Genomic DNA, 23,766 nt, shown 5'->3' with positions numbered 1-23,766 from the left:
AATAGATTTGTTCAAACACTGGTTTAAAAAAAATGTATGTTAAGGTTTCTGTCAATATGTTGATTTAGGCTGAGAAGGTATGTATCTGATTTAGTCAAAGCTGTAATTTTCTATTAATTTGGGGGATAATGTGCCATTTATGGCCTTGATAGCATAATATGAAATCTAGGAAAATTGTTCCCAAGTAAAGATATAGAATCAGGCTTTAAGCAGTGACTGCTATCTAGATCCCCCCAAAAGGAACATTTACAGAACTTGTATTATTTTTGGGACAAATGGAAGAAAAAATAGAAATGTACATCCTATACTGTTAAAATACTGTTTTTTCAGATGTATTAACCATAGTTTATCTATAAATAATGGTGCCTTCCACGTCCCCACCAAATTCACTGACAGTGCAGATTATATATTGTGTGTGTAGTACAAGGAAAAGCATATCCCAGGGATATCTCTTCACAGCAACAACCTATGCCTCTGACTCTTGATAGCCAGCTCACTACCTGCAACAGTCTTCAGCATTTACTTCTTGCTTTGTGTAGTCATCTGGTAGTATGTGTTATTTATGGTTCTCTTTTAAAAAACATTCCCTTTAAAGAAGTACCCTGGTTTATCTGAGAATTGGAAGACCATGTGTGAAAATGTGATCTTTTAAAGCTTTAGTGGATCTTTTGTTACTACATTGTGATAGTAAACATCTACAAACTACTACTTCTGTTTTCCCAGTGAGAGAAAAATCGCAAGTGCATTCATTATGGGATATTTATGAAAATATGCAAGCACACCATCTGTACCTGTTCCAAACAAATTCATAACATCTTATATGGATAACATTTTGAAGGAAAACCTTGCCCTTCTTAACTACAATAGAAATTTTAGCCTGTAATGTCAGGAAAATGTGCTAATATTTACAAAGAGTAATTTAAATTGAAAAGGGCAGCTAGTCTATTTTAATTGCCAATTATGTTTACTGAGTAGTAAGATTGTATGAGGTGATCTTTCACATAGTTGTTGCATTTTTCTCAAAATGCTTTAAGATTCAACTGACAGTTAATTAACATATAATTGATATGCACATATGCAACACAAGTTAACAGCATTCATTTTGGCTAGTGTTTTTTTGTTAGTATTTAGGGTCTTAAAGAAAAACCTTGTGCTGAATAAAAAAAAAAGTGTTTGCTGAAAAACAGATGTGAATTAAAATGCCATTTTCTTGACATAATTCTTTTTGTATTGAAAATGTTTGCTTTTTCCCAACTAGTTCTATCATTTATAATTTCCATTATGGGAATAATACTAGAATCAATCAATTGTGAGAGATCTGTTATTGCTCTAGGTATTGAGCAAACAAGTAATGAAGTAAGACGTTTCTGGCCTCATGGATCTTTGCACTTCAGAAAGTTGTGAAAAGAGTACAGTTTTGCTGAAACATTATTTAAAGTGGAAACATAAAGATTAACGCTTGCTAAATACATCAATTTTGTACTAAGAAACCTTTTGCTATCTCAAAAATGTTTTCAGGCTCTTAAAAATGTTTGAATATAAACAATAAACAAAAACCACTAATGTAGTGAAGTCCTCAGGTTAAATGATGATACAACAGGAAAACCAGATTCATAACTTCCAGAAATACAGAAATTGCCAAATGCTCTGTTAAGTTTTTCGTGCTTCCTCATTAATTCACTAGTTAGGCAATAAACTATAGAATAGGTTCACACAACACAGCAGGAAAAGTTTGTAACATACGCACTGCAGTGGCTAAGATTCCAGATACATCCCCTTCTCTTCTGTGCATGTGAACTTTCTCATATGTAGAGGTTATTTTTGGTTAATACACCTTGCAGGCTTCAGTAAGACCCAGATACAAAAAATTCCTTACTAATCTAGCTTCTATTAGACCAAGCCACATTTATGAAACTGTAACCTGTTAGAATTTCATTCAGTAAGTATAAGAATTTTTCTGTCTAATTTACATGTTCGCCAAGTATTTACAACTTAATTACACTGTCTTTTTCTCTTTCAGGTCATACACATCAGTTTTATGCCCTCTGCACATTTTCAGAAATCTATTAAGAGCTGAACAAGACTTTAATGATTCACTGGCATGACTTTACGTGGCTTCATAGGAACAGCAACACAATAGTGTTTTTCCCCCTCATCAAACTGCTTTTGAAATAAACTGGTGTAATACATACCCTGTCCGTTTTCCCTTCAGTCTGAATACTTGTACGACTACGTGCATCATGGTCTTCTTCAAGGTCAGATACATCTTCTAGCTCCTCAGGTGTCTGGGGAAAGAAAAGTGGAAATGGGTTATTCTCTTTTATGGTTAGTCACTTTGGTATTAATGTCGAACTTATATTATAATTTGGTCTAAGATAACGTCTGATAAAAAACAGTCCTGTTGTAGCACTGCACTGGTTACTAAATGCTAACTAAAATCAAATTGTGTCAGACAGCTTTCAACTAGTTCAGAATAGCCATGCTTTAATTAAAGCACTGACTTTTAAAGTTGGTACTTAGGGAAGTTATTTGGTATTTAAATATTGTGTTACTGCTGCTAGCAAAGGTATCTTACAAGAAACCTTTACATGATGAGAATGGATGCCTAGGATTTTAGAACCGTAAGGTTTTTCTACCTTTTTTTACAAGTTTTTCTACTACTTCTTTTCACTGTCCAGAAATACCCATATGCCCACCCTCCCATCTTCACATTAGACATAGTAGATCCAGCAGGCTCTCAAGATGGCCTAATATTTTGTCAGTGGGAGTAAAAGGCTTCAGAATCGCGCTGATTTTTGTTGCTACACTGACATCAGAGAGTGGTCCAAGTCAGCTATGTGCCCTGAGAGGGAAAGAACACCTCTTGCCCAGTGTTGATTGTATCACTTCTCAATTCTATCAAGCAGCACAAGTTCCTGCACTACAGGAAAAATTAAGTGGCCCTAATTTGCTATTTGTATACCTGGCATTGTTTCATATGCTACTGTCTATTCCTTCTAGTCACCTCAACTGCCATTTAAGCAACACCAGTTTATTACATGAAAATACACATTTGCATTATGATAATCTGCTATCATTTTCTACTGTTGTGATATTTTCTTAGGGCTGTCTGGTTTCTGCTTACAGGTAGATAGGAAGAAGTAGTTCTTACAGGTATCAAATAATGATATCAAGCCATCTTCTCAACAAAGGAAAGTTAATCCCAACAGCATTAGGTAAATATATTTACACTTTATTCAGCATGTAAGCCTTTTACAACCCCTGAACTATTATCCTTCAACCAGTTATTATATATGTTGGGAAAAAAATGTAAATTCTATTTTTAGCCTCCTCTTTTAATAGGCTCTCTGAATTCTCTTCTTCTCTCTTCCTCTCCATTGTTTTTTTGTTGTTGTTTTTTTTGTTGTTGTTGTTTTTTGTTGTTGGGTTTTTTTTTAACTTTTTCTTTCCCCCATAAACTCCAAAACATGAGTGATTTGGGCCGGTCTGTGACTTTTACTGTGTATATTATATGTAATATACTCACAGTTAAAGGGATCTGTTTTGGTAACAGAGGTTTTGGAAACTAATTTCTTTAACTATACAGGAGCAACTCCATCAAAAAACATTGTTTAACTTAGGACAAGAGCAATTTTCTCTATAATCCAGGTCTTCACATTTATTTCCTCCTTCCCACTAACCAACATAGTATAAAAAAAAATAGACTTCATGTAGAAGTTCTGAATTTTATCGTAAATAACTTTGTAAAAAAAGCATAACGAACAGGGCTGTATAACTGACACTAAATATAACATTAAAAGCAAGTCTATTCATAGTAATAAAACACTGTACAATGAAGCACACAAACTTTCAGGCTTATGAACTATTTAAAAAATAATATTGGTTCCGCCAATGCAATAGGGCATTCAAAGAAATTTCCTTTATCAAGTAGATTCACATTTTAAAGAACCAAAAATATATAGAACCACTGGTGACGGATCTACTACTGAATGATCTACTACAAGCATGACATCTGGAGTTCCCATTAGAAGGAAATCCTGACCTTCTTACTATCCCAAAAGCCTGACATGACAAGAGAAGCATGACAAGAGAAGCACTATCAGATAACCCTACCAAAAGATAGGCAGAAGAAACCCTGGTCATTACTTCTACCCAATTTTCCATCATGTCAGATGTAATTTTTTTTAATCCAGAATTGCTATACATTCTCACCTTCTTCTTTTTACTGTCAAGTTACATATAAACAAGATCTGTTGAGAGGAACACTGTAGGGTTCTGTTATTTTATTTCTGGGTCCATAGCATGGTAATGGCACTACATTAAATTGAATAAATCTACCTTCGTATCATTTGGGAAAGCGCCTCTGTGGCCAGAGGGTGGTATATAAACCACTAGAGTTCAACGTCAGCCTTGAAACAAGGTTTAAATAGCACTCCATTACTTCAAGAGCACACAAGTAAATTTCACTCACTGAACAAAATAACAATAATTTCTATGACATAACATCGTAAGAAATAAAGGACTCAAAGCTGGTGCACAATCTGGCAGAAATGTGCTGGTGGTGAAAAATACACCTAGACCCCCTCAAGAAAACAGACAGGCAATCAATTTCGGGGGCAAAGATGAGCATAATGCTACACTGGTAAAGCAGGGAAAAGGAACATTTTCTTTTCAGGCAAAGACTAACAGTGTGATGAAGTCTCTCAGCTTTAGCCCTGGAATTAGATGTAGTAAGAATTCCACAGTAGCCAAAAGCTGTTACCATGCAAAAATTGTTTGAAAACCCGCAGTGTGGAAGGAAATCAGATTTTGTTGTGCAAGCATATCCATGAAATAAAAAATGTATCACTAGCTCACTTTAACTGAAACACTTACAGACGCTCTTATTAGAGGACCAATAACAGAAAGGGTATTAGAACAGAGTAACTTTAGCTTCTCAGGATTACACTGACCAGGGCCCTCAGGCAGGTAATGGCCCTGATTCAGTAAAAGGTTTATAGAAAAAAAGAAATCACTTTCTTCTTAAAGCTACACGATACTTGGTTACTACATAGAGAAATACATTGTGATTCTTAGGTTTTTCTAAACATTAGTTACAATTATTTTCCCCAAATGATCTTAAAGTTGTATTCAGGGTAGCAGGGCACCATTCCTTCCTGGGTGAACACATACTTAGGAATGTTTGACAATCCCACATTTCCAATATAGTTTTTTTCTTCTATAAAACATGGATGTCGTGGTTTAACCCCAGCCAGCAACTGGGAAGACAATTAACTCTATCCCAGATGTTGTAACAGGGCAGAATGGTTAATAATTTTGAGACAGTCACATTATTCTAAGTGAATTTCAGGTCATGTCAGTAAGAGCTTTATACCATCACCACGCCACAATGAATCACAAATATTTACAAAAAAGTTATTTTAGGAGGCATTGAGAGAATTTTGTAAAGTTGTATTGACACTATTTTTCTGTAAAGTCGAACTACATAAATATTACCAGCCTAAAGGTAGAAACCTTAGAGAGCAAAGAGGACAGGACAATGACAATAGTAGAAAACACCTCTAAATGACAGTCTCAGGTAAGCTTTCCATAGACAAAAGCATCAATCTATTAACTGATATGGCACTTTCAAAATTGTAAGTTATAGAACAGAGATCTCTTTCCATCTGCACTGGCATAGGGATTCACTCTCCAATTCTTTACTCATATGCCGTACATTAGGTCAGAATCTAAGTGCAAGCAGGCTCATCTCAGAGCCCCTCTTGGCCCAAATGCTGTCAGAAAACTTTTTTTTTTGTTTTTAACAATGCATACGCCCTTTTCAGGTTGGTAAAATTTATTTGTGGCTGGGATGATAAGTTTCTTGTAGGAAGCCCATTTTCCTGGCCAGAAGAGTGCACTCCCATTGAGTTCTTCCTAAGTAATTTTCTGCAAAGTCCAGATCTGCCAGTTTTTGAACAATTGGTACTACAGAATTCAGAAAAAAAAGCCTATCCAGTTATTAAAGACTAAGGACAAAGTTTCAAGCTGAAAGAAGCTCTTTGATTCATCAAACCTTAAATCACAAACAATAAACCATAGTCATTTTTGGACACAAAGCATCAAAAATTGAAAAAAAAAAACCCCAACACAGCAAACCACCATAATAATGAGAACAAAAGAAGTAGTTACTCAACCCTTTTTTCTCCTTGGAAGCTGTTTTATTGAATTTAATCCAAGAATTGGGGTTTTTCATATTACTTTCATGATCCACTATTTATTAAATACCTGAGACACACATGTGTCTGCTCATATGAATATTCCATGTGTGAACACACGGGTATTCCATATCGGGAAAACTGAACATAATGCAACTCTCTGCTGGTTCTGAAATCTACCCTCACTTTGAATGCTATAGTAAGAAAATGTTATTGCATGTTTGAACTGGTCTGGACTACCAGGGCTTGTAACACAAAATAGGGTGCTATCATCCACAAACAGAAATTTTGCACAGGAAGAACAGCAGAGCTTGAGGACTGGAATAAGAATGGAAGGAATTTGAAAGTTTTTTTAAGGTTGAGTATTTAGGGGCCTGACAAACTGTACATAAACTGGAGTCTCAGCAACTGGAAGTGACAGAAGAGAAAGAGGACAGGACAAATACAAGACATAAATGGCAAATTCATTATTAAGACAGAGAAAGTATGGAATTTCCAGTAAGTGTTAAGGAACAATGCTGAGGTACAATGAAGTCCTGTGCAAGACTCTGGCCAGCAACAACCTACAAACTCATGTGTGAAGCGGAGTGGTAAAAAGAGTTCAGAAATAAATTAAACAGGAAAATTTAGACAAAGGTTTCCAGCAGCCACAGGAAGAGAACTCTTGAATAGCCTCCCCTAGAGGTGCTAGAGGATGGGAGAAATCAATTATAAGATGAAGCCTGAGCAGCCTACAAACAAGGTTATGTACCAGCTGGCTGCAAGAGTGGAGGCGTGAGACGGGATGGGACAGGATGGGATGGGACGCCTGCCCCAGCCTCCTGGCCCATGATTCTAAGAGGGATTTTGGTCATTTGTGAAAAGCCTTTGACAACCCCAACAAAAATGCATTCAGGCGTGACCCTACACATTTAAGACGAATATTACATTACTACTGCTTACATGTTATACAAGTAGTGCGCACTCCTTTCTACATTTCAGTGCTTGTATTAAATCTGCATTCTTGGTGGTTTTGCTACAGAAGACTCAGGCTGAGGACTCGAAATCATATTTATAGCCAAGTCTAGTACTGGTGAATTTTACACCTTCAGGGTATTCAACTTCAAGCTGCAATAACAAGTCATTACTATTGCACATGGGTGATTTCAGGCTATGAATTACCTTTTCATCTATGAAATGAAAAACACTCTCTGATGACAAACCTTTTAATTTGCTTTTCTACTAGGATTTTAAAGAGAATAACTAATAAAAACAAGGTCCGGCATTAGTCTTTAGATCTCTGCCAGTCTTTCCAAACTGGGTGCAAATGTGCTCTTTGGCTTATCTGCTTTTTAATCCAAGCTTTGTAGAACAATGTATTTGACTAGGTTTCACAGCATTTTCTGCAACACAAAGTTTTTTATGCAAACTCTCCTCAAAAGTGATTATCCAAACAACTTTAGATCATTCATTTTTAAAGGTCACATACACCCATGAAACCATCAATCCTGCAAATAAAGGGTCTCAGGTGTTAAAAATAATGCAGAGCCAAGTCTGAAAGCTCAAGATATACACTGTAAATGGACAAAGAGGCATCATGATGTGAAAGAAGGAAGCTATCCTCTTATCTAACGCTCAATTAAATGCTGACCTTTAAACTGTCATTATATGCCCTTCTACTTTTCTTATCTTGGTTTCAACACCCCCATCAGTCATTCTTTTTCCCAAATGAATACTACAATGCAGTGCAGACAAACACCTTAACAGGAGCTAGTTGGTAAGTGATGTCTTTATTATACCACCCCAAATACAGAGTTATTTGTGGTATGTAAATACTGCAGCAGCAACAGAAATGCTTGTATGCACTCTAGGAGGATCAGAATTTGTCTATTATGTTCTTCACTGAGAACAGAATGGGTTTAAAGAGATTATCTATTCTACTCTGGACATTTGACTAATGCTTGTATTTCAAAAATTTCATCATGTCAAGCAGCATGTCATTCAGTATAACAAACTGTGGTAAACGTGTCACAAACGGGCCCTCTGCAAATATCTAGCTAGTGTCTGATATTTTTGTGTATTAGTCACAATACCACCATTATCCCACACTTAATTCTGCCAGATGACAGGCTGCCAGAGAAAAGAGTTTTGACACACTAGAGGGAGAACAAGAAATTGCAAGCATTATTTATTTTTCCTGACTAATTTACTAAGAACTTCATGTAATTGGTGCTATCTATTCACTAAAAGCACTTTTCAAGTTTTTGCTAAAAGCAATTATTTTGACTGTTATTTTGAAAACAATAAACACCTACATTATAAAGGGCAAATTAAAATCCTATGTTCTTAATCTGTCAACATAGCGACATCTCAATGCCATGGCCAACACCACCCCCCCTATTTATCATTAAAATGATCATACCTCTATTCTTGAAATCTATTCTTGGCACTTCCCTTAAAATGACGTCTTTTGCATACCACGTTATTTGGGATATTATGAATATAAAGCTAACAAATGATTAACTAAACCAGCTATCAGAACTCTGTCTTTGGTAGCAGCATTGTGACCAACTGCTAGCAAGGAATTTGTCATCAAGTAATAATAAAATCCTTATCCTGCCATAGCCTGTACACATTACAGATGGTTCATTTTCAAATGTAGGTGATAAACAGTTCTTGTTACCAACAGACAGAATTGTGCAAAAGATTTTTTATATATTTAAGCTGTAATTTCAGATAAGATTAGTGGTGAGAGCAAAACTTTGGTGAAGACCAAACAGTTTAATTAATAATGAGAATAAATGACAACCTTCAGCACTGAAGGATGAAAGTATTTTCAATAAAAAAAAGATTATCTTATATGGTGGAGAGTCGAGGTTTTAAAAATAATAAATGCTGTGAACTCATAGTATGGGGCAAAAGTTACCTTATTACTACTGGATGCTAGGAGGTTTTGCTTGCTCATTTAACAGTAAGCCAATTTACAACATTCTGCTCCAGCAGATTAAGACAAAAAAGTGAAGATTAATCACCATTAGAAACAGCTAGACAGATCAATAGCCTGACTCCACGTGATAATTCCTGTATTTTCAGTTCCCAGTGAGCGTACATTAGGATAACAGTCTTCTCAATAAATGGCCTGGGAGATAGAAAGGATGTGAGCAGAGGAGTGTAACTGAAAAGTCTGAAATGGAATTTTTGAGAAGTGCCTTCTGAAAATCCTTTTAAAGTAAAAACTGTGACGTTGTCACAGCTGAGTAAATTGGCACAGAGTTTTAGCACCTATTTTCGATCCTAAGTTACACCGCTTGCTGGAAACCTGTATTTCAGCTCTGTTTTCATTCCTTCCTTTCTTGAAGTTTGGTTGTACCTCTCGAAGCACTGATGGTACCTTTGTGGGTATGCCACTCTCGCATAATGCGGAGAACAATTCAAAGAGAATTTTACTCCTGAAAATACTGACCTAGTTATGCTGTTGCAAAAGCACTGAACACATATTTAAATCTAAAAAGCTGGGGGAAACTTTAAAGTTGCCTGAAAATCACAAACAGTAATGGTATTGTAACCATAAGGGTCAAAAGATACAAGGAAGATAGGATTTATAGATGAGGTAGCAGTTTTTATAAAATGAACAGCATGATCATAAAAGAAGCTAAGATTTCAGGAGTACAAATTCTTCATCAGGTACCTGAGGACTCACTTGGGAACCTGAAAACTTGTTTACTTTTTTCCAGTTATTTCATTTCCAGGAAGCACTTTTTTGGTATGACTTTTAAAAGAATTTAATATCCCAAATAACAACAACAGAAAATATGATCAAACACAGCCATTACAATCATACACCTCTCTTGCAACCAAAGTCCCTGTCTTCACTCCATGAAAACCATGACAACTGATACACAGCTCCACGCAAAGTGTATCCTTTGCTTATGCTTATTAAGTAGGAAAACTTCATCACGTGGCTTAGAAGCTTCCATTTTTAACTCAGAAAATTAGTAATTAACAAGAACAGAACAGTAGTTTTTAATATAAGTGATCTGTTGTTCTGCTGATCTAAAACGTATTCCCCGTTTCCTCTGCTGGGCTGGCATACATTTGCTCCATCTAGTGGGAAGCTAATTAAGACTTTTCATTTTTAATGGAAATACTTCTTAAGTTGTTTGAAAACAGTGAAAAGCCAACTGAGCCGTTGTTCTCACTTTTGCCAGTAATCTTTATAAGTTAGTTATATATGGCCTACCAATTTTATAGTTGTGTTTAAAATGTAAGACTTTATTTCTAAACATTACTCCAACATTCGAAAATAAAAAGAACTTGTTTTCTCTATCACATCTGTATGTATTAGAAGTAGTCTAAAACACCATTACTGTAGGACTGGCTAACTCCAAAGGCAACCAAACAGATGCTTTCCATTTTAACTCTTCAACAATTCATGATGGTTCCCATTTTCAAAAAAAGGACAGAAGAACAAACTGGGAAAGTTCAGGTTGCTCAGCCTCTCTTCAGTCCCTGGGAAAATCATGGACTGACTCCTCTTGGAACACACTTCCAGGCACATGAAGGACACAGTGATGACTATGAATAGTCAGTACAGATCTCCCAAGGGTAAATCATGCCTCATCAACCTGACCACCTTCTTCCACATTTCTGGATGAGGGAAGTACAGTGCCTATCATTCAGAAAGGCTCTTCATACCATCGCCCAGTTTCTGTAACCAAGTTGGGACATTAGACTTTGGATGGCTGAACAACTAGATGGATAAAAACTGGTCAGATGATCCAGCTCAGAAGGCAATGGTTCATGGGTTGTACCCTACCTGGTGGCTGGGAACAAGAGTACCACAGAAGTCTATGCTAAGACCAGTTCTGTATGACATCTTTACCAAGGGTCTGGAGGAGGTGATGCAGAGCACACTCAGCAAGTTTACAAATGACTCCAGATCAGGGGACCGGTCGATACGCTTGAAGCCAGGGCTGCCATCCAGAGGGATTTATGCATGCTGCAGGAATGGGCTGACAGAAATCTTATAAAGTTCACCAAGAATAAATACAAAGTCTGGCAGCTGGGAAAGGAGAACCCCTTGCTACAAACAAAACAAGCTAGGGCTGCCTGGCTGGTGAGCAGATCAGCTTAAAAGGACCTGGGGGTCTTGGCACACAGCAAGCTGGGCATGGGCCAGCAGTATGGCCAGGCAGCAAGGAACACCAACAACATCCTGGGCTGTATGAACCACAGAAGAGCGAGCAAATTGAGGGAAGTGACCATCTGCCTTTACTTGACTCTTAGTAGACAGCATCCAGAATGCTGCATCCAGTTTTGGCCCCCACCCAATACACAGAAGACACTTGATTAACTGCAGCGAGGTCAGCAGAGGACTATCAAGACAGCTGGTGGCTGGAACACTTGTCTCACAAGAAGAGGCTGAGAGAACGGAGCTTGTTCTGCTTAGCGAGAAGGTGGTTTCAGGGCATCTAACAGCAGCCCGCCAAAACATACGAGGAGATCACCAAGACAATGGAAGTAGACTCCACACAGCAGTGCATGGTGGGAGGATGAAAGGCAACAGGCCTAAGTTGGAACAAGAGAGGTTCAGCCTGGCCATAAGGAAAACCTTTTTCCCCATGAGACCAGCCCAGCAGTGAAGCAGGCTGCCCAGAAAGGTTGTGCAATATCCATCCTGAGAGGTTTCCAAAACACAGCTGGTTAACACCCTGTGCATGGGACTGAGGAGTCCCATGGAAGGCAGGAAAACCCCCAAAGCAGAGGGGATGATTACAGTGAAGATCCACTTGGGGAGGTCCAGTCACAGGTTCCAGGTACTTTCAACAAAAGCCTTTGTTTCCTTCCTCAACTTTCATGCTTGTTTGCATCTTTGTGGTTTTGGTTTGTTTGGGTTTTTTTCCTCTTAATGTTTAGTTTGTATTTTAATCTCACCTAATGGTGAACTTCCCAAAATGCTTCTTCCTTGTGATAGGGAGTAGTGAGGTGTGGTAAGATAAATCCACTTCTGTGAAAAAGAGATTTGAAATTATGCTTTGAAAACATGTGATACAGCCTGCCTTCCTGCAGAAACTCCCTTTCCTCCCTAGCAGACTCCATTTTTTGTGGAGTAGGAGAGTATATCCCAAAGCCAAAACAAATCATTTCCAAGGCAGACTGTCCTATGAAATGCAGATAGAACTGAAACTGCTTTTGAAAATATCAGTATGTTAAAGGTAAAAAAGGTGCAGTGAATGCCTCTAAGTCTGACTGCCTTAAAGAGACATTTCAGTGCTCAGAAAGGACAAGAAACAGAAGACAAAACAGACAATTCAGAATTCCATAAAAAATGTAGGTTTATCAGATGAATAAAGGCTGAGCAACGGCAGCCCCTGCATCAAAGATTTTTCTTTAAAAATCCATCTGTTTCTGTTAAATGAATTATGCTAAATGATCACACTAAAAAAAAAAAAAAATCCTTGGGTAGATGAATATATATCCCTTAGCAAAAGATTGCCAATGATAAGTACATTTCTCAAACCGGAGTAGATGAAATGATTATCTACAACCTCAAGATTTGCTCAAGTCTCTTCAGTCTCAACCAACCCGCTCTATCTGACCTGCAAGTAAAACCTATCATCTTAAAAAAAGGTACACAGAATAAGTCTGTAAATCAACACCTTATGCATAATTGTAAAAATACAGACTCTAACGCATAGCCCGCTTCTGAATGCAAAGGTACCACTACCGTCATCCTTCCCACACATTCCCACCTATGACTTACTGATGAAATGTAAACTTCCAGTTTTAGCAGATATTCCCCCCAGACACTAAGACAGTGAAAATAAAACCACCCTAGCCATGAATCCTGTATCCATTACTTTCACCCCTGCTTTTAATTATCAAGAGGCTTCTGATGCCCAGAACATGCATCCACCCACATTTAGTCATTCAGTAACCAATAACTGTTCAACTGAGTGATCAGTGCCAGTTGACGTGGAACAAATAACCCATTAAGCACATCATTGTGCAGACCAGCCTTCATGTCACAGATCAGTAATTTGATTCTACTTTAAGAGGCTGATAGCCTTTATTACTAAGTAGGCTCCCCAAGTGAAGTGGAATTACACACACACACACACACACACGTCAACCACCCCTCACAGAACAGTATTTCAGGTCTTGGTTCTTAACAAATTATTTATTACATGATTTTGTTATAATTTTTATAGCTGCTAAAGAGAATCATACAACAGCTTCTTAGTTATATGTACACTGTCTGTTATTACTAATGCATTTAACAGTCCACGCAAAATTCTTAGGTTTCTATGTGAAATGATTTCTTTAATTCGGGAAGGTTTTACGACAAAGCTGTGTGAAACATGGCAGCAAGGAATATTCCTCTCTAACACACCAAATGAGAAATTTATTCAGATCAGTACTTTCCCTTTGTGTATTTTTTCACAATATGCATCTTTGACTGCCTCTGCTGGCCAGTGAAATGGAAGGGGAAATATTCAACATAACTGTCATTTACAAACACAGACTTCCACAGATAAAAATGACAGAGACACAAGATCCTTAATGTCTATGAAAATCTAAGAAAATTTTACTTATGAAATTTGGTTTTCCTAATGTCTAAACTAAATCACTCCCTATGTAGCCAGAGCTTATTCCCTCTGTATCCATTATGAACATGTAACACAGATTTTCTCCTTTCTTGTGCAACAACATTTCATATAATTGAAAATGGCTATCATCTTTTCCTTCTCTCTCCCCTTCTGTTGCTCTATTCACTAGGCTAATTAAGACTAACCCATTTGGTATTTTTCTCATAGGTCACATTTTCTAATACTCTTGATTATTCTAGCTGCAACAAATTAGAGTGCATTTGCTTAAACAACTAGGGAATTTTGGAGGTGCTCACTGCTCATCTTGGGACCATAAAACCCCAGTTCCCTTATTTTTAACTAAGGTATATAAAAAGCAGAATAACTGCAGCCAATTGTAACTCAATCAAATCTTGCTTGGTTGCATGGGGTGAAACTGGTCTTTCAGAGATCTCCAGAATTATCTGACTTGAACAGTAAGAACTAATGAATCTAAATACAAATTAACCACAGCCAGGCAATATTCAATCAGTAACTGGAGCTGATCAGCAATATTTTTATCCCATGGCAATGGATTTAAAAAAAAAAAAAAAAAAAAGTCTTTCTTACTAGAACAGAATGGGATACAAAGACTTTTTTTCGTGAAAGGAAAAAATGCTTTTGATAAATACTTGTTAGAAAAGCATTAATGAAATTCATTTGATTTGTCATTGTTGCTGCCTATCCATTATTTTAAGTTTTTGTGGAAACTGCTCAGGCACATGAATAATTTCCATAAAACCCTTTCACAGTCAGTTAAGTATTAAAACTAGATCTGGTTTCAAATCTCCTGGAAGTTTAATTTTGGCAATGAGAACAGACTTCACTGATAAATTAATGCAGCTTTGGGCTTTACAGAACATAGCTGATGTGATGGTCGAGGTATCTCAATAGAGGAAGGGTTTGTAAGGCACACAAATTCCAACTTGTACGCATGTGCGTAATTGCACCAACTTCACTGAGGCCTTTTATTCTAAATTACTGGTCCCCAAAAGCTGCAGTGAGAATAGGGCCCTGGTGAGCATGCTCTCTTGTCTCCACAAACCAGAGCTGTGGGACAGCAAGGATGAAGCTATACTCCTTTTGTGAATAAACTAAGCACTTCAAAGTCTAAGTCTCTGACATGAATAGTAGTTTGTTCATTTATATTAACCTGCAACTCACAAAATGTAAGGCAGCAGAACAACAGAGGTCTGTCCTGTGAACTGGGTGAACTTGTATTTTAAATTAAACAGTATACAGTTTGAAGCAGAGCTTATGCTTCTATGAAATGGCAAAAGCCATATAGAGCAGCCTCTTCATCAGTGCTCGTCTTTATACGGAGAAAATACACAACGTGCTTTAATGACACTTGCTGCTAGAACAAAGGAAAACTTGAAATGAAACGCGCTGAGTGACAGCAAATATGGATTTATTAAGAATAAATCACAGCAAAACAAACAAACTTAATTCTTTGAGGGGATAATGCCCCTTTGTGCATATAGAAGCAGAAGTTTTTGTATGCTTTCACATGATCTCCTTTCAAGCAAGCTAGATAAATAGATTCTAGATGAACCTATGATAGTGTTTGTACATAATTGGTTAAAAAAATATACTCCAAAATAGTTACCAAGATTTGTCTGTCAAAATGACAGGATTTATCAAGTAGAATTCAAAAGGCATCTGCACTAAGCCCAATATTTTCATAAAAACTTTGTACAATGGAATAGAGTGGGCTTACTAAATCTGTAGGTGATACTGAATTCTTGAGAGAGACTCTGATTATAAAGCCAATGTTAAAACTAACATAATCTTGACAAACAGACTGAGAAAGAAGGGAAGATAGCACAGTAGGAATAAAGGCAAAGTACTGAATTTAGGCAGGAAAAATCAACTGTAGGAGTAAGAGATGGAAACTAAGTGGCTAAGCAGGAAGTCTATAGAAAAGCATTAAGAATTACAGTGGATCACAGGCGAAACAGGAAGCAGCAATGTCACATTCTTGAAAATAAAGGCAACCAGACTGTTATAAGTATCTGCAGGAGCACAGTCAGTAAGCTGTATGAAATAAGTCTTCTACTCAACTCAGAGCTGAGGCCTCCACTGGATGTACTCTATGTATCTAGTGTTGGGCACTGCCCTTCCAAAAGGAAGTAAACCAGCTGAAGAAAAGGATCGCAACAAGCATGAGCATGATATGAAAAGAAACACTCTTACAAGAGTATACAAGTACACAAAAAAAAAAGGAGGAGATAGCCTGTTCTCCACATCCTTGATGGACCAGACAACAAGTGCTTTAAGCTGCCATAAGGAGACATGTGGGGCAGATTTTAGGAAGAACTTTCTAAAGCTAATGAAGGAATGGAATGGATTGCTTGAAGACACCCGGGAGTTTCCAGCTGTGGATGTTTCTAAGATCAGGTCAGGCAAATGAACATTGGGAACTATCTGAAGTTAATCCTGGTCTGCACAGGAAACAGTACTGACGGAGTACCACTGTGCTTGAACTACTGAACCGTAACTGGACATGAAGGAAGTAAAAGCAAATAATATAGAAGATTCAAGTTTGCAAACACTGCTACCAAGCAATTTTTTTTAAAAGCAAAGATACCTTGTTACGCACAGATTACACTATGGAATACCTGCTGTTAGAGTACAAGTAAGGTCTTTGCAAGAATGATAAATTTAAATACAAACTGATATATACAGGAATTACACTTTAATTCTAACTAGTGTAAATCCTGAAAAATAGATGAAAAAACATCCAACAGTCATTCCACGTATTTCTTCATTAATGCAGCTCAGTACTGTTAATTTGTTGTAGGAGTTATTACCACTTGAAAGTTGAGAATGGGACTTGCAATAATGTAATGTAAAAAACAGACTTACACAATTGAAAAGATTTTGCACATCATTGGTCATAGATCCTTGATTCATACAGGAAAATCACTTTTGAAAACAGTGATCACATAAATGATACTCTAATTAATTTATCAATTTATTTGCCTTAATTTTTATGTTGATCAGACACCCAGTAAACTATTCAGAAGCATTTCAATCATCCAAACTCTAAAATTTTCTCTTACTCTGAATAAAAAACATAATCTACTCATTGATTTGGTTTAAACTTTTGTTTACTTTTATGGAAATACTAACATATTAGTATGCATATATATGCAGGCAGTATGGATATTAAGATATACTTATTTAATACAGTGCAAGAAGATTTACTATTGTTAATTACTGAGATACCATGAAAAAACACCCCTGCTTGCTAAATATCACTAGGAATGACACAATGACACATTATTCAGATATAGTGCATTAAGTTTGCAGAGAACCTCAACAGTGCTATTTACTAACTTTTTAAGTGCTTGTTTCTAAAACATTCACCATTTTTTAGTGTAGTAATTTAATATAGATAGAGGCAACATAAGAAACAGAGAAGGCAATGGAATCAGGTGCAAACATCCAGATGAGTTTGAAGAGACTTTAAAATTTAAGATTTAAAAGAGAAGAGAAAGGAAACTTACTTTTGCAATTAAGAAATCCAGTTCCAAATGTGGGGGGGAAAGGGTAAAAGACAACTTCAAAGAGTTAAAAGGTAGGAAATAACTAGTCATGAATGCTCAATAAACTGTGCCATACCATGGGACCACATGAAGATTGGATACAGGCTAAGTGAGATGGGTAAATGAGGTCTGCTGTTCACAATGGTGGAATGGCCTTTATCTACTTCCCCTTTTTAATATTTTATCAACAAACTCCTATCTCTCTGTCATACAAAGTAATACGAGTCAGACCTTCAAGCAGAGTAATTGCTACAGTTTACTGATTTTAACATAGCTGCTAAATTTCTATAAGCAGAAGACGTGGCCCATAACATCTACATAAATTGATTCACAATGGGCCACTGTTCTTTGGTGTGCTTCACCAGAGGTTAAAAAAACACTAAATTCACTTGAGATTTCAATTTGCTTTCATGGTATTTTCAGAAAAATACATTTTTTCCCAACTAATTAGTTGGTCATTATTCTATGTAATAGTACAGTACAAAAATACCACCCATTCCTTGGAAAAGCGTATCTTTCGGAGCATATGGAAGAGAACAGAACAGATTATTTTCAGTTGGAAAGGACCTACAACAATCATGCAGTCCAACTGCCTGACCACTTCAGGGCTGACCAAAAGTTGAAGTATGTTATTATGGGCGTTGTCCAAATGCCTCTTGAACACTGACAGGCCTGGGGCATCGACCACCTCTCTAGGAAGCCTGTTCCAGTGTTTGACCACCCTCTCGGTAAAGAAGTGCTTCCTAATGTCCAGTCTAAACCTCCCCTGGCGCAGCTCTGAGCCATTCCCACACACCGTATCACTGGATCCCAGGGAGAAGAGCTCAGCACCTCCCTCTCCACTTCTCCTCCTCAGGAAGCTGCAGAGAGCAATGAGGTTGCCCCTCGGCCTCCTTTCCTCCAAACTAGACCAGCCCAAAGTTGTTGGCCGCTCCTCATAGGACATTCCCTTCAGTCCTTTCACCAGCTTTGTTGCCCTCGTCTGGACACGTTCAAGTACCTTCACAGCCTTCTGAAACTGGGGGGCCCAGAACTGCACACAGCACTCAAGGTGAGGCCGCGCCAACGTTGAGTACAGTGGGATCGTCACCTCTTTTGACTGGCTGGTTATGCTGGGTTTGATGCACCCCAGGATGCGGTTTGCCCTCTTGGCTGCCAGGGCACACTGCTGACTCCTATTGATCCTGCTGTCAACCAGCACCCCCAGATCCCTTTCTGTAGGGCTGGTGCCCAGCCACTCCTCTCCCAGTTTATACCTGTGCCCAGTGTTACTCCATCCTAGGTGCAGAATCCAGCACTTCCGACTTTTTAAATTTCATCCCATTAATCATAGCCCAATGCTCCAATCTATCTAGATCCTGCTGCAAGGCCTCTTGTCCCTCAAGAGAGTCAACAGCACCTCCCAGTTTGGTATCATCAGCAAACTTGTTAATGATGCATTCAACTCCTGCATCCAGATCATTGGTACATACATTGACTAGAACTGGCCCTAGAATTGAGCCCTGAGGAACACCACTGGTAACCAGCCAGATGCAGCCCCATTCACTACAACCCTTTGAGCTCTGCCCTTCAGCCAGTTCTTCACCCAGTTGTGAACCCACTCATCCCACAGTTAGACAACTTGTCTGGAAGTATGCTGTGAGGGACAGTATCAAAAGCCTGACTAAAATCCAGGAAAACTACATCCACCGCCTTCCCTTCATCCACTAGGCAGGTGACCTCATCATAGAACAGGACTTTCCCTTTGTGAACCCATGTTGACTGTGCCTGATGATTGCATTATTCTTTAAAGGCCTTTCAATAGTACGCAGTATAATCTTCTCCGTAATTTTTCCAGAACCTGAGATTAGACTAATAGGTCTGTAGTTCCCTGGGTCTTCCCTCACGCCCTCTTTGTAGACAGGAGTAACACTAACTAGCTTCCAGTCAGCAGGGGCCTCCCCAGACTCCCAGGACCTTTGGTAGATGATCTAGAGGGGTCCTGCCATAACTGTTAGCTCCTTCAGTAGTCTGGGATGAATCCCATCAGGCCCCATGGACTTGTGAACATTCAGCTGATCCCTTACAATTTCCCTTACAAATGGAAAGTCACTGTTCCCACACTCATGGTCCTCCAACTCAGGGGACTGGGCAGCCCAAGGTCTATCAGTGTTATTAAACCTTTAACATGCTTTTCAAGTAAGCTTGCTTTGACACTTTGTAACTTCATGATAAGCATAGGACATGTAGGCTCACAAAAAGGTCATAGAAAATTTTCCCTCACTGAGAAAGGTGAATCCCGCCAGGCCCCAGCAGGCCTGGTGTCACACAGATCATCCCATGATCAACACTGTCAATGAGGGAAATAAACTGAGAAAACCCACACTACCATTGGTGCTCCAGGTATCTTATTACAACAAAATGGTGATTTCTTTTCTATCAACCAGCAGGTTTGCTGGTTTGGGTTGGGTTTGTGATTTTGGATTGGGTTGTGTTGGTTTTTTTTTTGTTTTGGTTGGTTTCTAGAAAAAGCAATCATGGTTCAATTTTTGAAAGACAAGGCTAAGCATTCCTTTTTTGTAAGTAAGTCCCAGGCTACAGAATTGCCTTTAATCTTTGAAACCTTTAGGAAGGTCACCTGGCCCAGGAGAGAATGGAAACTGCTAATCATGAGGATGACAGTATTTTCACTAAAATGCAAACTGTTTTAAATTGCATTCCCAGCCAGTAACATGGTTGTTGTGGATCCTATCCTGGTTTGTCTATCACTTTCCTTATCTTGTATGGGAAGGCATGTCAGAGTGATGAATCTAACTCTGGAGATGAGATTGAGGTGGACTAAAGTCATGGTGCCACTTGTTTTATTTTTGTCTAGCTCAAATGACTTCTCTGGTGTGTAGAAACTACTAAGTACATAGACTGAGGTAAACTTCAGGGCATGTGAACATGGGTCTCTGGGCCTTAAACTTTGTATTTAAACATCCATCTTCTAATCTACATCCATATGCCAAGGTAGCTTTTAGTGTGTAGGTCCCTGCTTCTAACAAGACTTTTTGATTCACATTACTTTATTATACAATTTCTATACATAGTTCGGTAACTTTAAATTTTGTACTGGATTACAGTATTTATTTTAGCCAAGATAAAAGTTGGAATTCATGCATTAGTTACCCTTTTCCAAAGAGACTGGCACCCTGTGGGAATTCCAGTTTGCATGCTTTACAAAAGACAATTCTTATACGAACTTAGTACGAGGTATGAGAAGTAAATCTGCATATAGACAACATGAGACAAACTGTAAGGTAACAGGAGAGAAAATGGAAAAGGAATGAAAAAAGGGAAGGAAAAGAAGATACAAACAAACAACACTATGTGAGGTGAGACAATGCACAGCTACACCTGTGATGCAGCACCACAATACTTCAAATACTATTTTACGTCCTCACGGTAAGCTATTCATGCCAGTTGTTGAATGGTCCCGACATGAATTTCAATTGTTCTTTTACCTTCTCTTTGTAGAGGATGGTATTTTTTGGCAATTAATAACGCTCTCAACTTTTTTTTGCCTAGGCAGTAGATAGATCTCTGAGCTCATCAACATACCCAAGAACAAACAAAAAAGGAGCGGAGATCTATCACAGCCTAAAACCCAATTATGCCAGGTAAAAGCTGCCTGCCAAACCTCTGAGCCATCTGGCAATCCTACAGACTGTGCGAGAGTGAATCACTCCACCTCTAAATATCCACACTGCAGGTAATATTTGCTATTGAGCTTTCTGGAATGGAAAATATCAGGAGAAAATCAAGTTTTTTATTGATGTACTAAACACAGCCTAGAATTTAATCTGGATTTAACCCCACCAGCCAAGAAACATGTGATAATTTATAGGGAGAAAAGAGTCCTATGAATTATAAAGATAGTATGTTCTAAAAATACATGATGCAATTTCATATACAAAAAACTCCTCAAACACCCAAACAAAACCAACAATATAGCAGTAACACTATCAGCTAGGATGACCTTTTCATTCAGGAAAAAGTAACTCCCTTCAAGCAGATCCCTTCTGCAGCTAAAAGGCAACTAGGGCAAGTCACTGTTTTCTGATCTGTGGGTTTCCTATAAATGGCAAAAGCAAATCAAGCAGTCAAGCTTGAGATGGTGGAAGCTGCAAGATGCAAGGCTTAAGGCTATATTAATGGCATGGAATAGCAAAGGGGAAAGGGAAGCCTAAGTCTAGGCAGACACAATTTTAGGTTTCATCTCTGCTGAGGACTGGCTCCATTTCACAAATAAGCGATTAGTCCAGAAACCCCAACAGTGGCAAATGAAGCTGCAACTTGCACTGGTGCTGCTTGAAATCTGGTTTAAGTTCTACTTCTGGCTTCACTCACTGAGGTGACAAGCTTGTTTTATTTGTTAGCCACTGACCAATCAGACTGAGCTTAGTACTTACACAGTTCCAGGGCACTGGTGAGATCTCGCATCACTTCAAGCACATAACTATGTGCTGAAAGGGGTTTACGTTTGCTTGTTGCGGTTAGCTCTTCCTCACTGAAACAGCAAACAATTCTTCAGCTCTGTTGTTTATTTGCTAAATATTAACTAAATCTCATACTTGTTTTTTTACACATCTGGAATCAAGCCTTCACAAACCCACAAACATTTTCAGAGTGTATTTGACAGAACAACCCTGTGGGGTCAGCAAAACTCACAGACAGAGCGTGGCATGCCATGTTCACATGGGATGCCAGATTGGCTTCTCATTAAGGCAAAAGGGACCGATTCCCATTCTGATAGCACATCAGCAACAAATACAAAGAATGTAGTAGAGTTGTCCGACATCTGTTTATCTGATTTCCTCAATGAACAAATTACAAGCTGATTATGAAGAAGGTAAAAGGCAGGCAGTGGTATGATTAATACAATAAATATAGGTGGAAGAACAATGGATGTCAGTTATCCAGCTGGCTCTGACACCAATTACTGCAGTCAAGCATGTGGCCCTCACAGCAAGACTACACAGAGTCAGCCAGTGAATGTCAGCGCGCATGAAAGAATGATGATATTCCCCTACCTGTGCTGGCCACGATCCTAATGGAGGAAACCTGATTACACTGTAGTAAGAAGATGAGCCATTGCTGGAATAGGGGCCATGCAGCTGCTCTGGGTGCAAGGCAGCTAACTGAGGCAGATCATCTGTTGACAAAGCCATTCTTAGGGACACGTAACTGTACCTGCGTGCATCCCTAAGCTGCCACCATCTCACTCTAGATAGTTACTGGCAGCTCTTTATTCTCAGTACTTCACATGGATATGCTTTGCTGTATCATAACATGAAAGTTTTTACTATTTTTGTAGGTTAATTTAACACTGTAACAGATTTCAGAATATTTCAAAGGCTAACCGAACTGGCAGGTATGATCATATGTCCAGGAAAGAGGAAGGCTTCTATTTTCAGAAAGAATTCTCTCCAACTTGCTGAATAATTTGGTTTTCTTATATTTTCTATAATCATTTTATGCAGACTACTTCATGGAGACCAGGATAATGAAGCACTTGGAGTAACAAACTAATTTTATGTTAATGTTACTGCTCTAATTTCCTAATAACTAAAGCGCTTGGTATAGTGACAGCAAGACAGCCTCAAAAGCTAGTAGCTAAGTTACATTGAAGGAATAGTGCTCTAAAACTGCAATTTCAACACAATCCATGCGCTAGGTGATGCACAGTACTCCCTCGCTGCAACACACCTCACTTTCAGTATCAATATACACTGACTTTGTTGATACTGAATATAATGAAGGGTCTTTCTCTCTTTTTAAGAATGGGCTGTAAGTCCCAGAGGTTCTCAGGTAATTAGGTAGTATCTGGTTTGTCAACCTCTACAGAATCTTTTCATGTAAGCAGTACTTAAAAATACCATCTTCCATTTATCAAGCTCAGTTGCTCAGTAGAGGAATTTTTTTTAAATTCTCCAAAGAATTTTCTTTCAAGGTTTCTGTTTTTTCTGAGTCAGTTTCCCTATTATTACTATGCCTCCTTACTTGGTATGCCCACCTGTCTTCATCAACTCTGCATTCCAACTCTATGAGCACACTTTCAAGAAAATAACCTGGTGTGATTCAAGTTAGCAAGCAACATTATTAAAAAAAAAAAAAAAGGTAGGAAGGTATCATTAACAGTAAAACCTGAACTCAAATATACCTATGGAATACTAAGAGATTATAAAAATGTAAAGCAAAAGAATTATTCAGAGTTAAATAAATAAATAAAATCTTCCCAAACCTTTTTCACTGTCACACTGCTGCATCAGCAAGAACACGCATGACAACAGGACCAGATCTTGCACTGTCACACCAATATCAAAGCACAGAATGACACAGACCACAGCGCTGCTACTCCATTCTTGTGCCAGCAAAACTGAGCTCACA

General features: G+C 38.2%; 1 protein-coding gene across 2 annotated transcripts in view; it reads right to left on the bottom strand.

The window, feature by feature from the left end:
• Positions 1 to 23,766, bottom strand: part of CTNNA3 (catenin (cadherin-associated protein), alpha 3) — a 529,775-nt gene that overhangs the window by 69,550 nt on the left and 436,459 nt on the right. For both annotated transcript variants that reach the window (XM_010579986.1, XM_010579985.1), the window contains exon 14: positions 2,193 to 2,285. In XM_010579986.1, the coding sequence (XP_010578288.1) occupies positions 2,193 to 2,285 (93 nt within the window). The remainder of the gene's footprint in view (positions 1 to 2,192; positions 2,286 to 23,766) is intronic.

Source organism: Haliaeetus leucocephalus, unplaced genomic scaffold (genome assembly GCF_000737465.1).
Source record: "Haliaeetus leucocephalus isolate CR32 unplaced genomic scaffold, Haliaeetus_leucocephalus-4.0 Scaffold687, whole genome shotgun sequence".
NCBI lineage: Eukaryota > Metazoa > Chordata > Aves > Accipitriformes > Accipitridae > Haliaeetus > Haliaeetus leucocephalus.
This window is presented reverse-complemented; position numbering and strand designations above follow the sequence as displayed.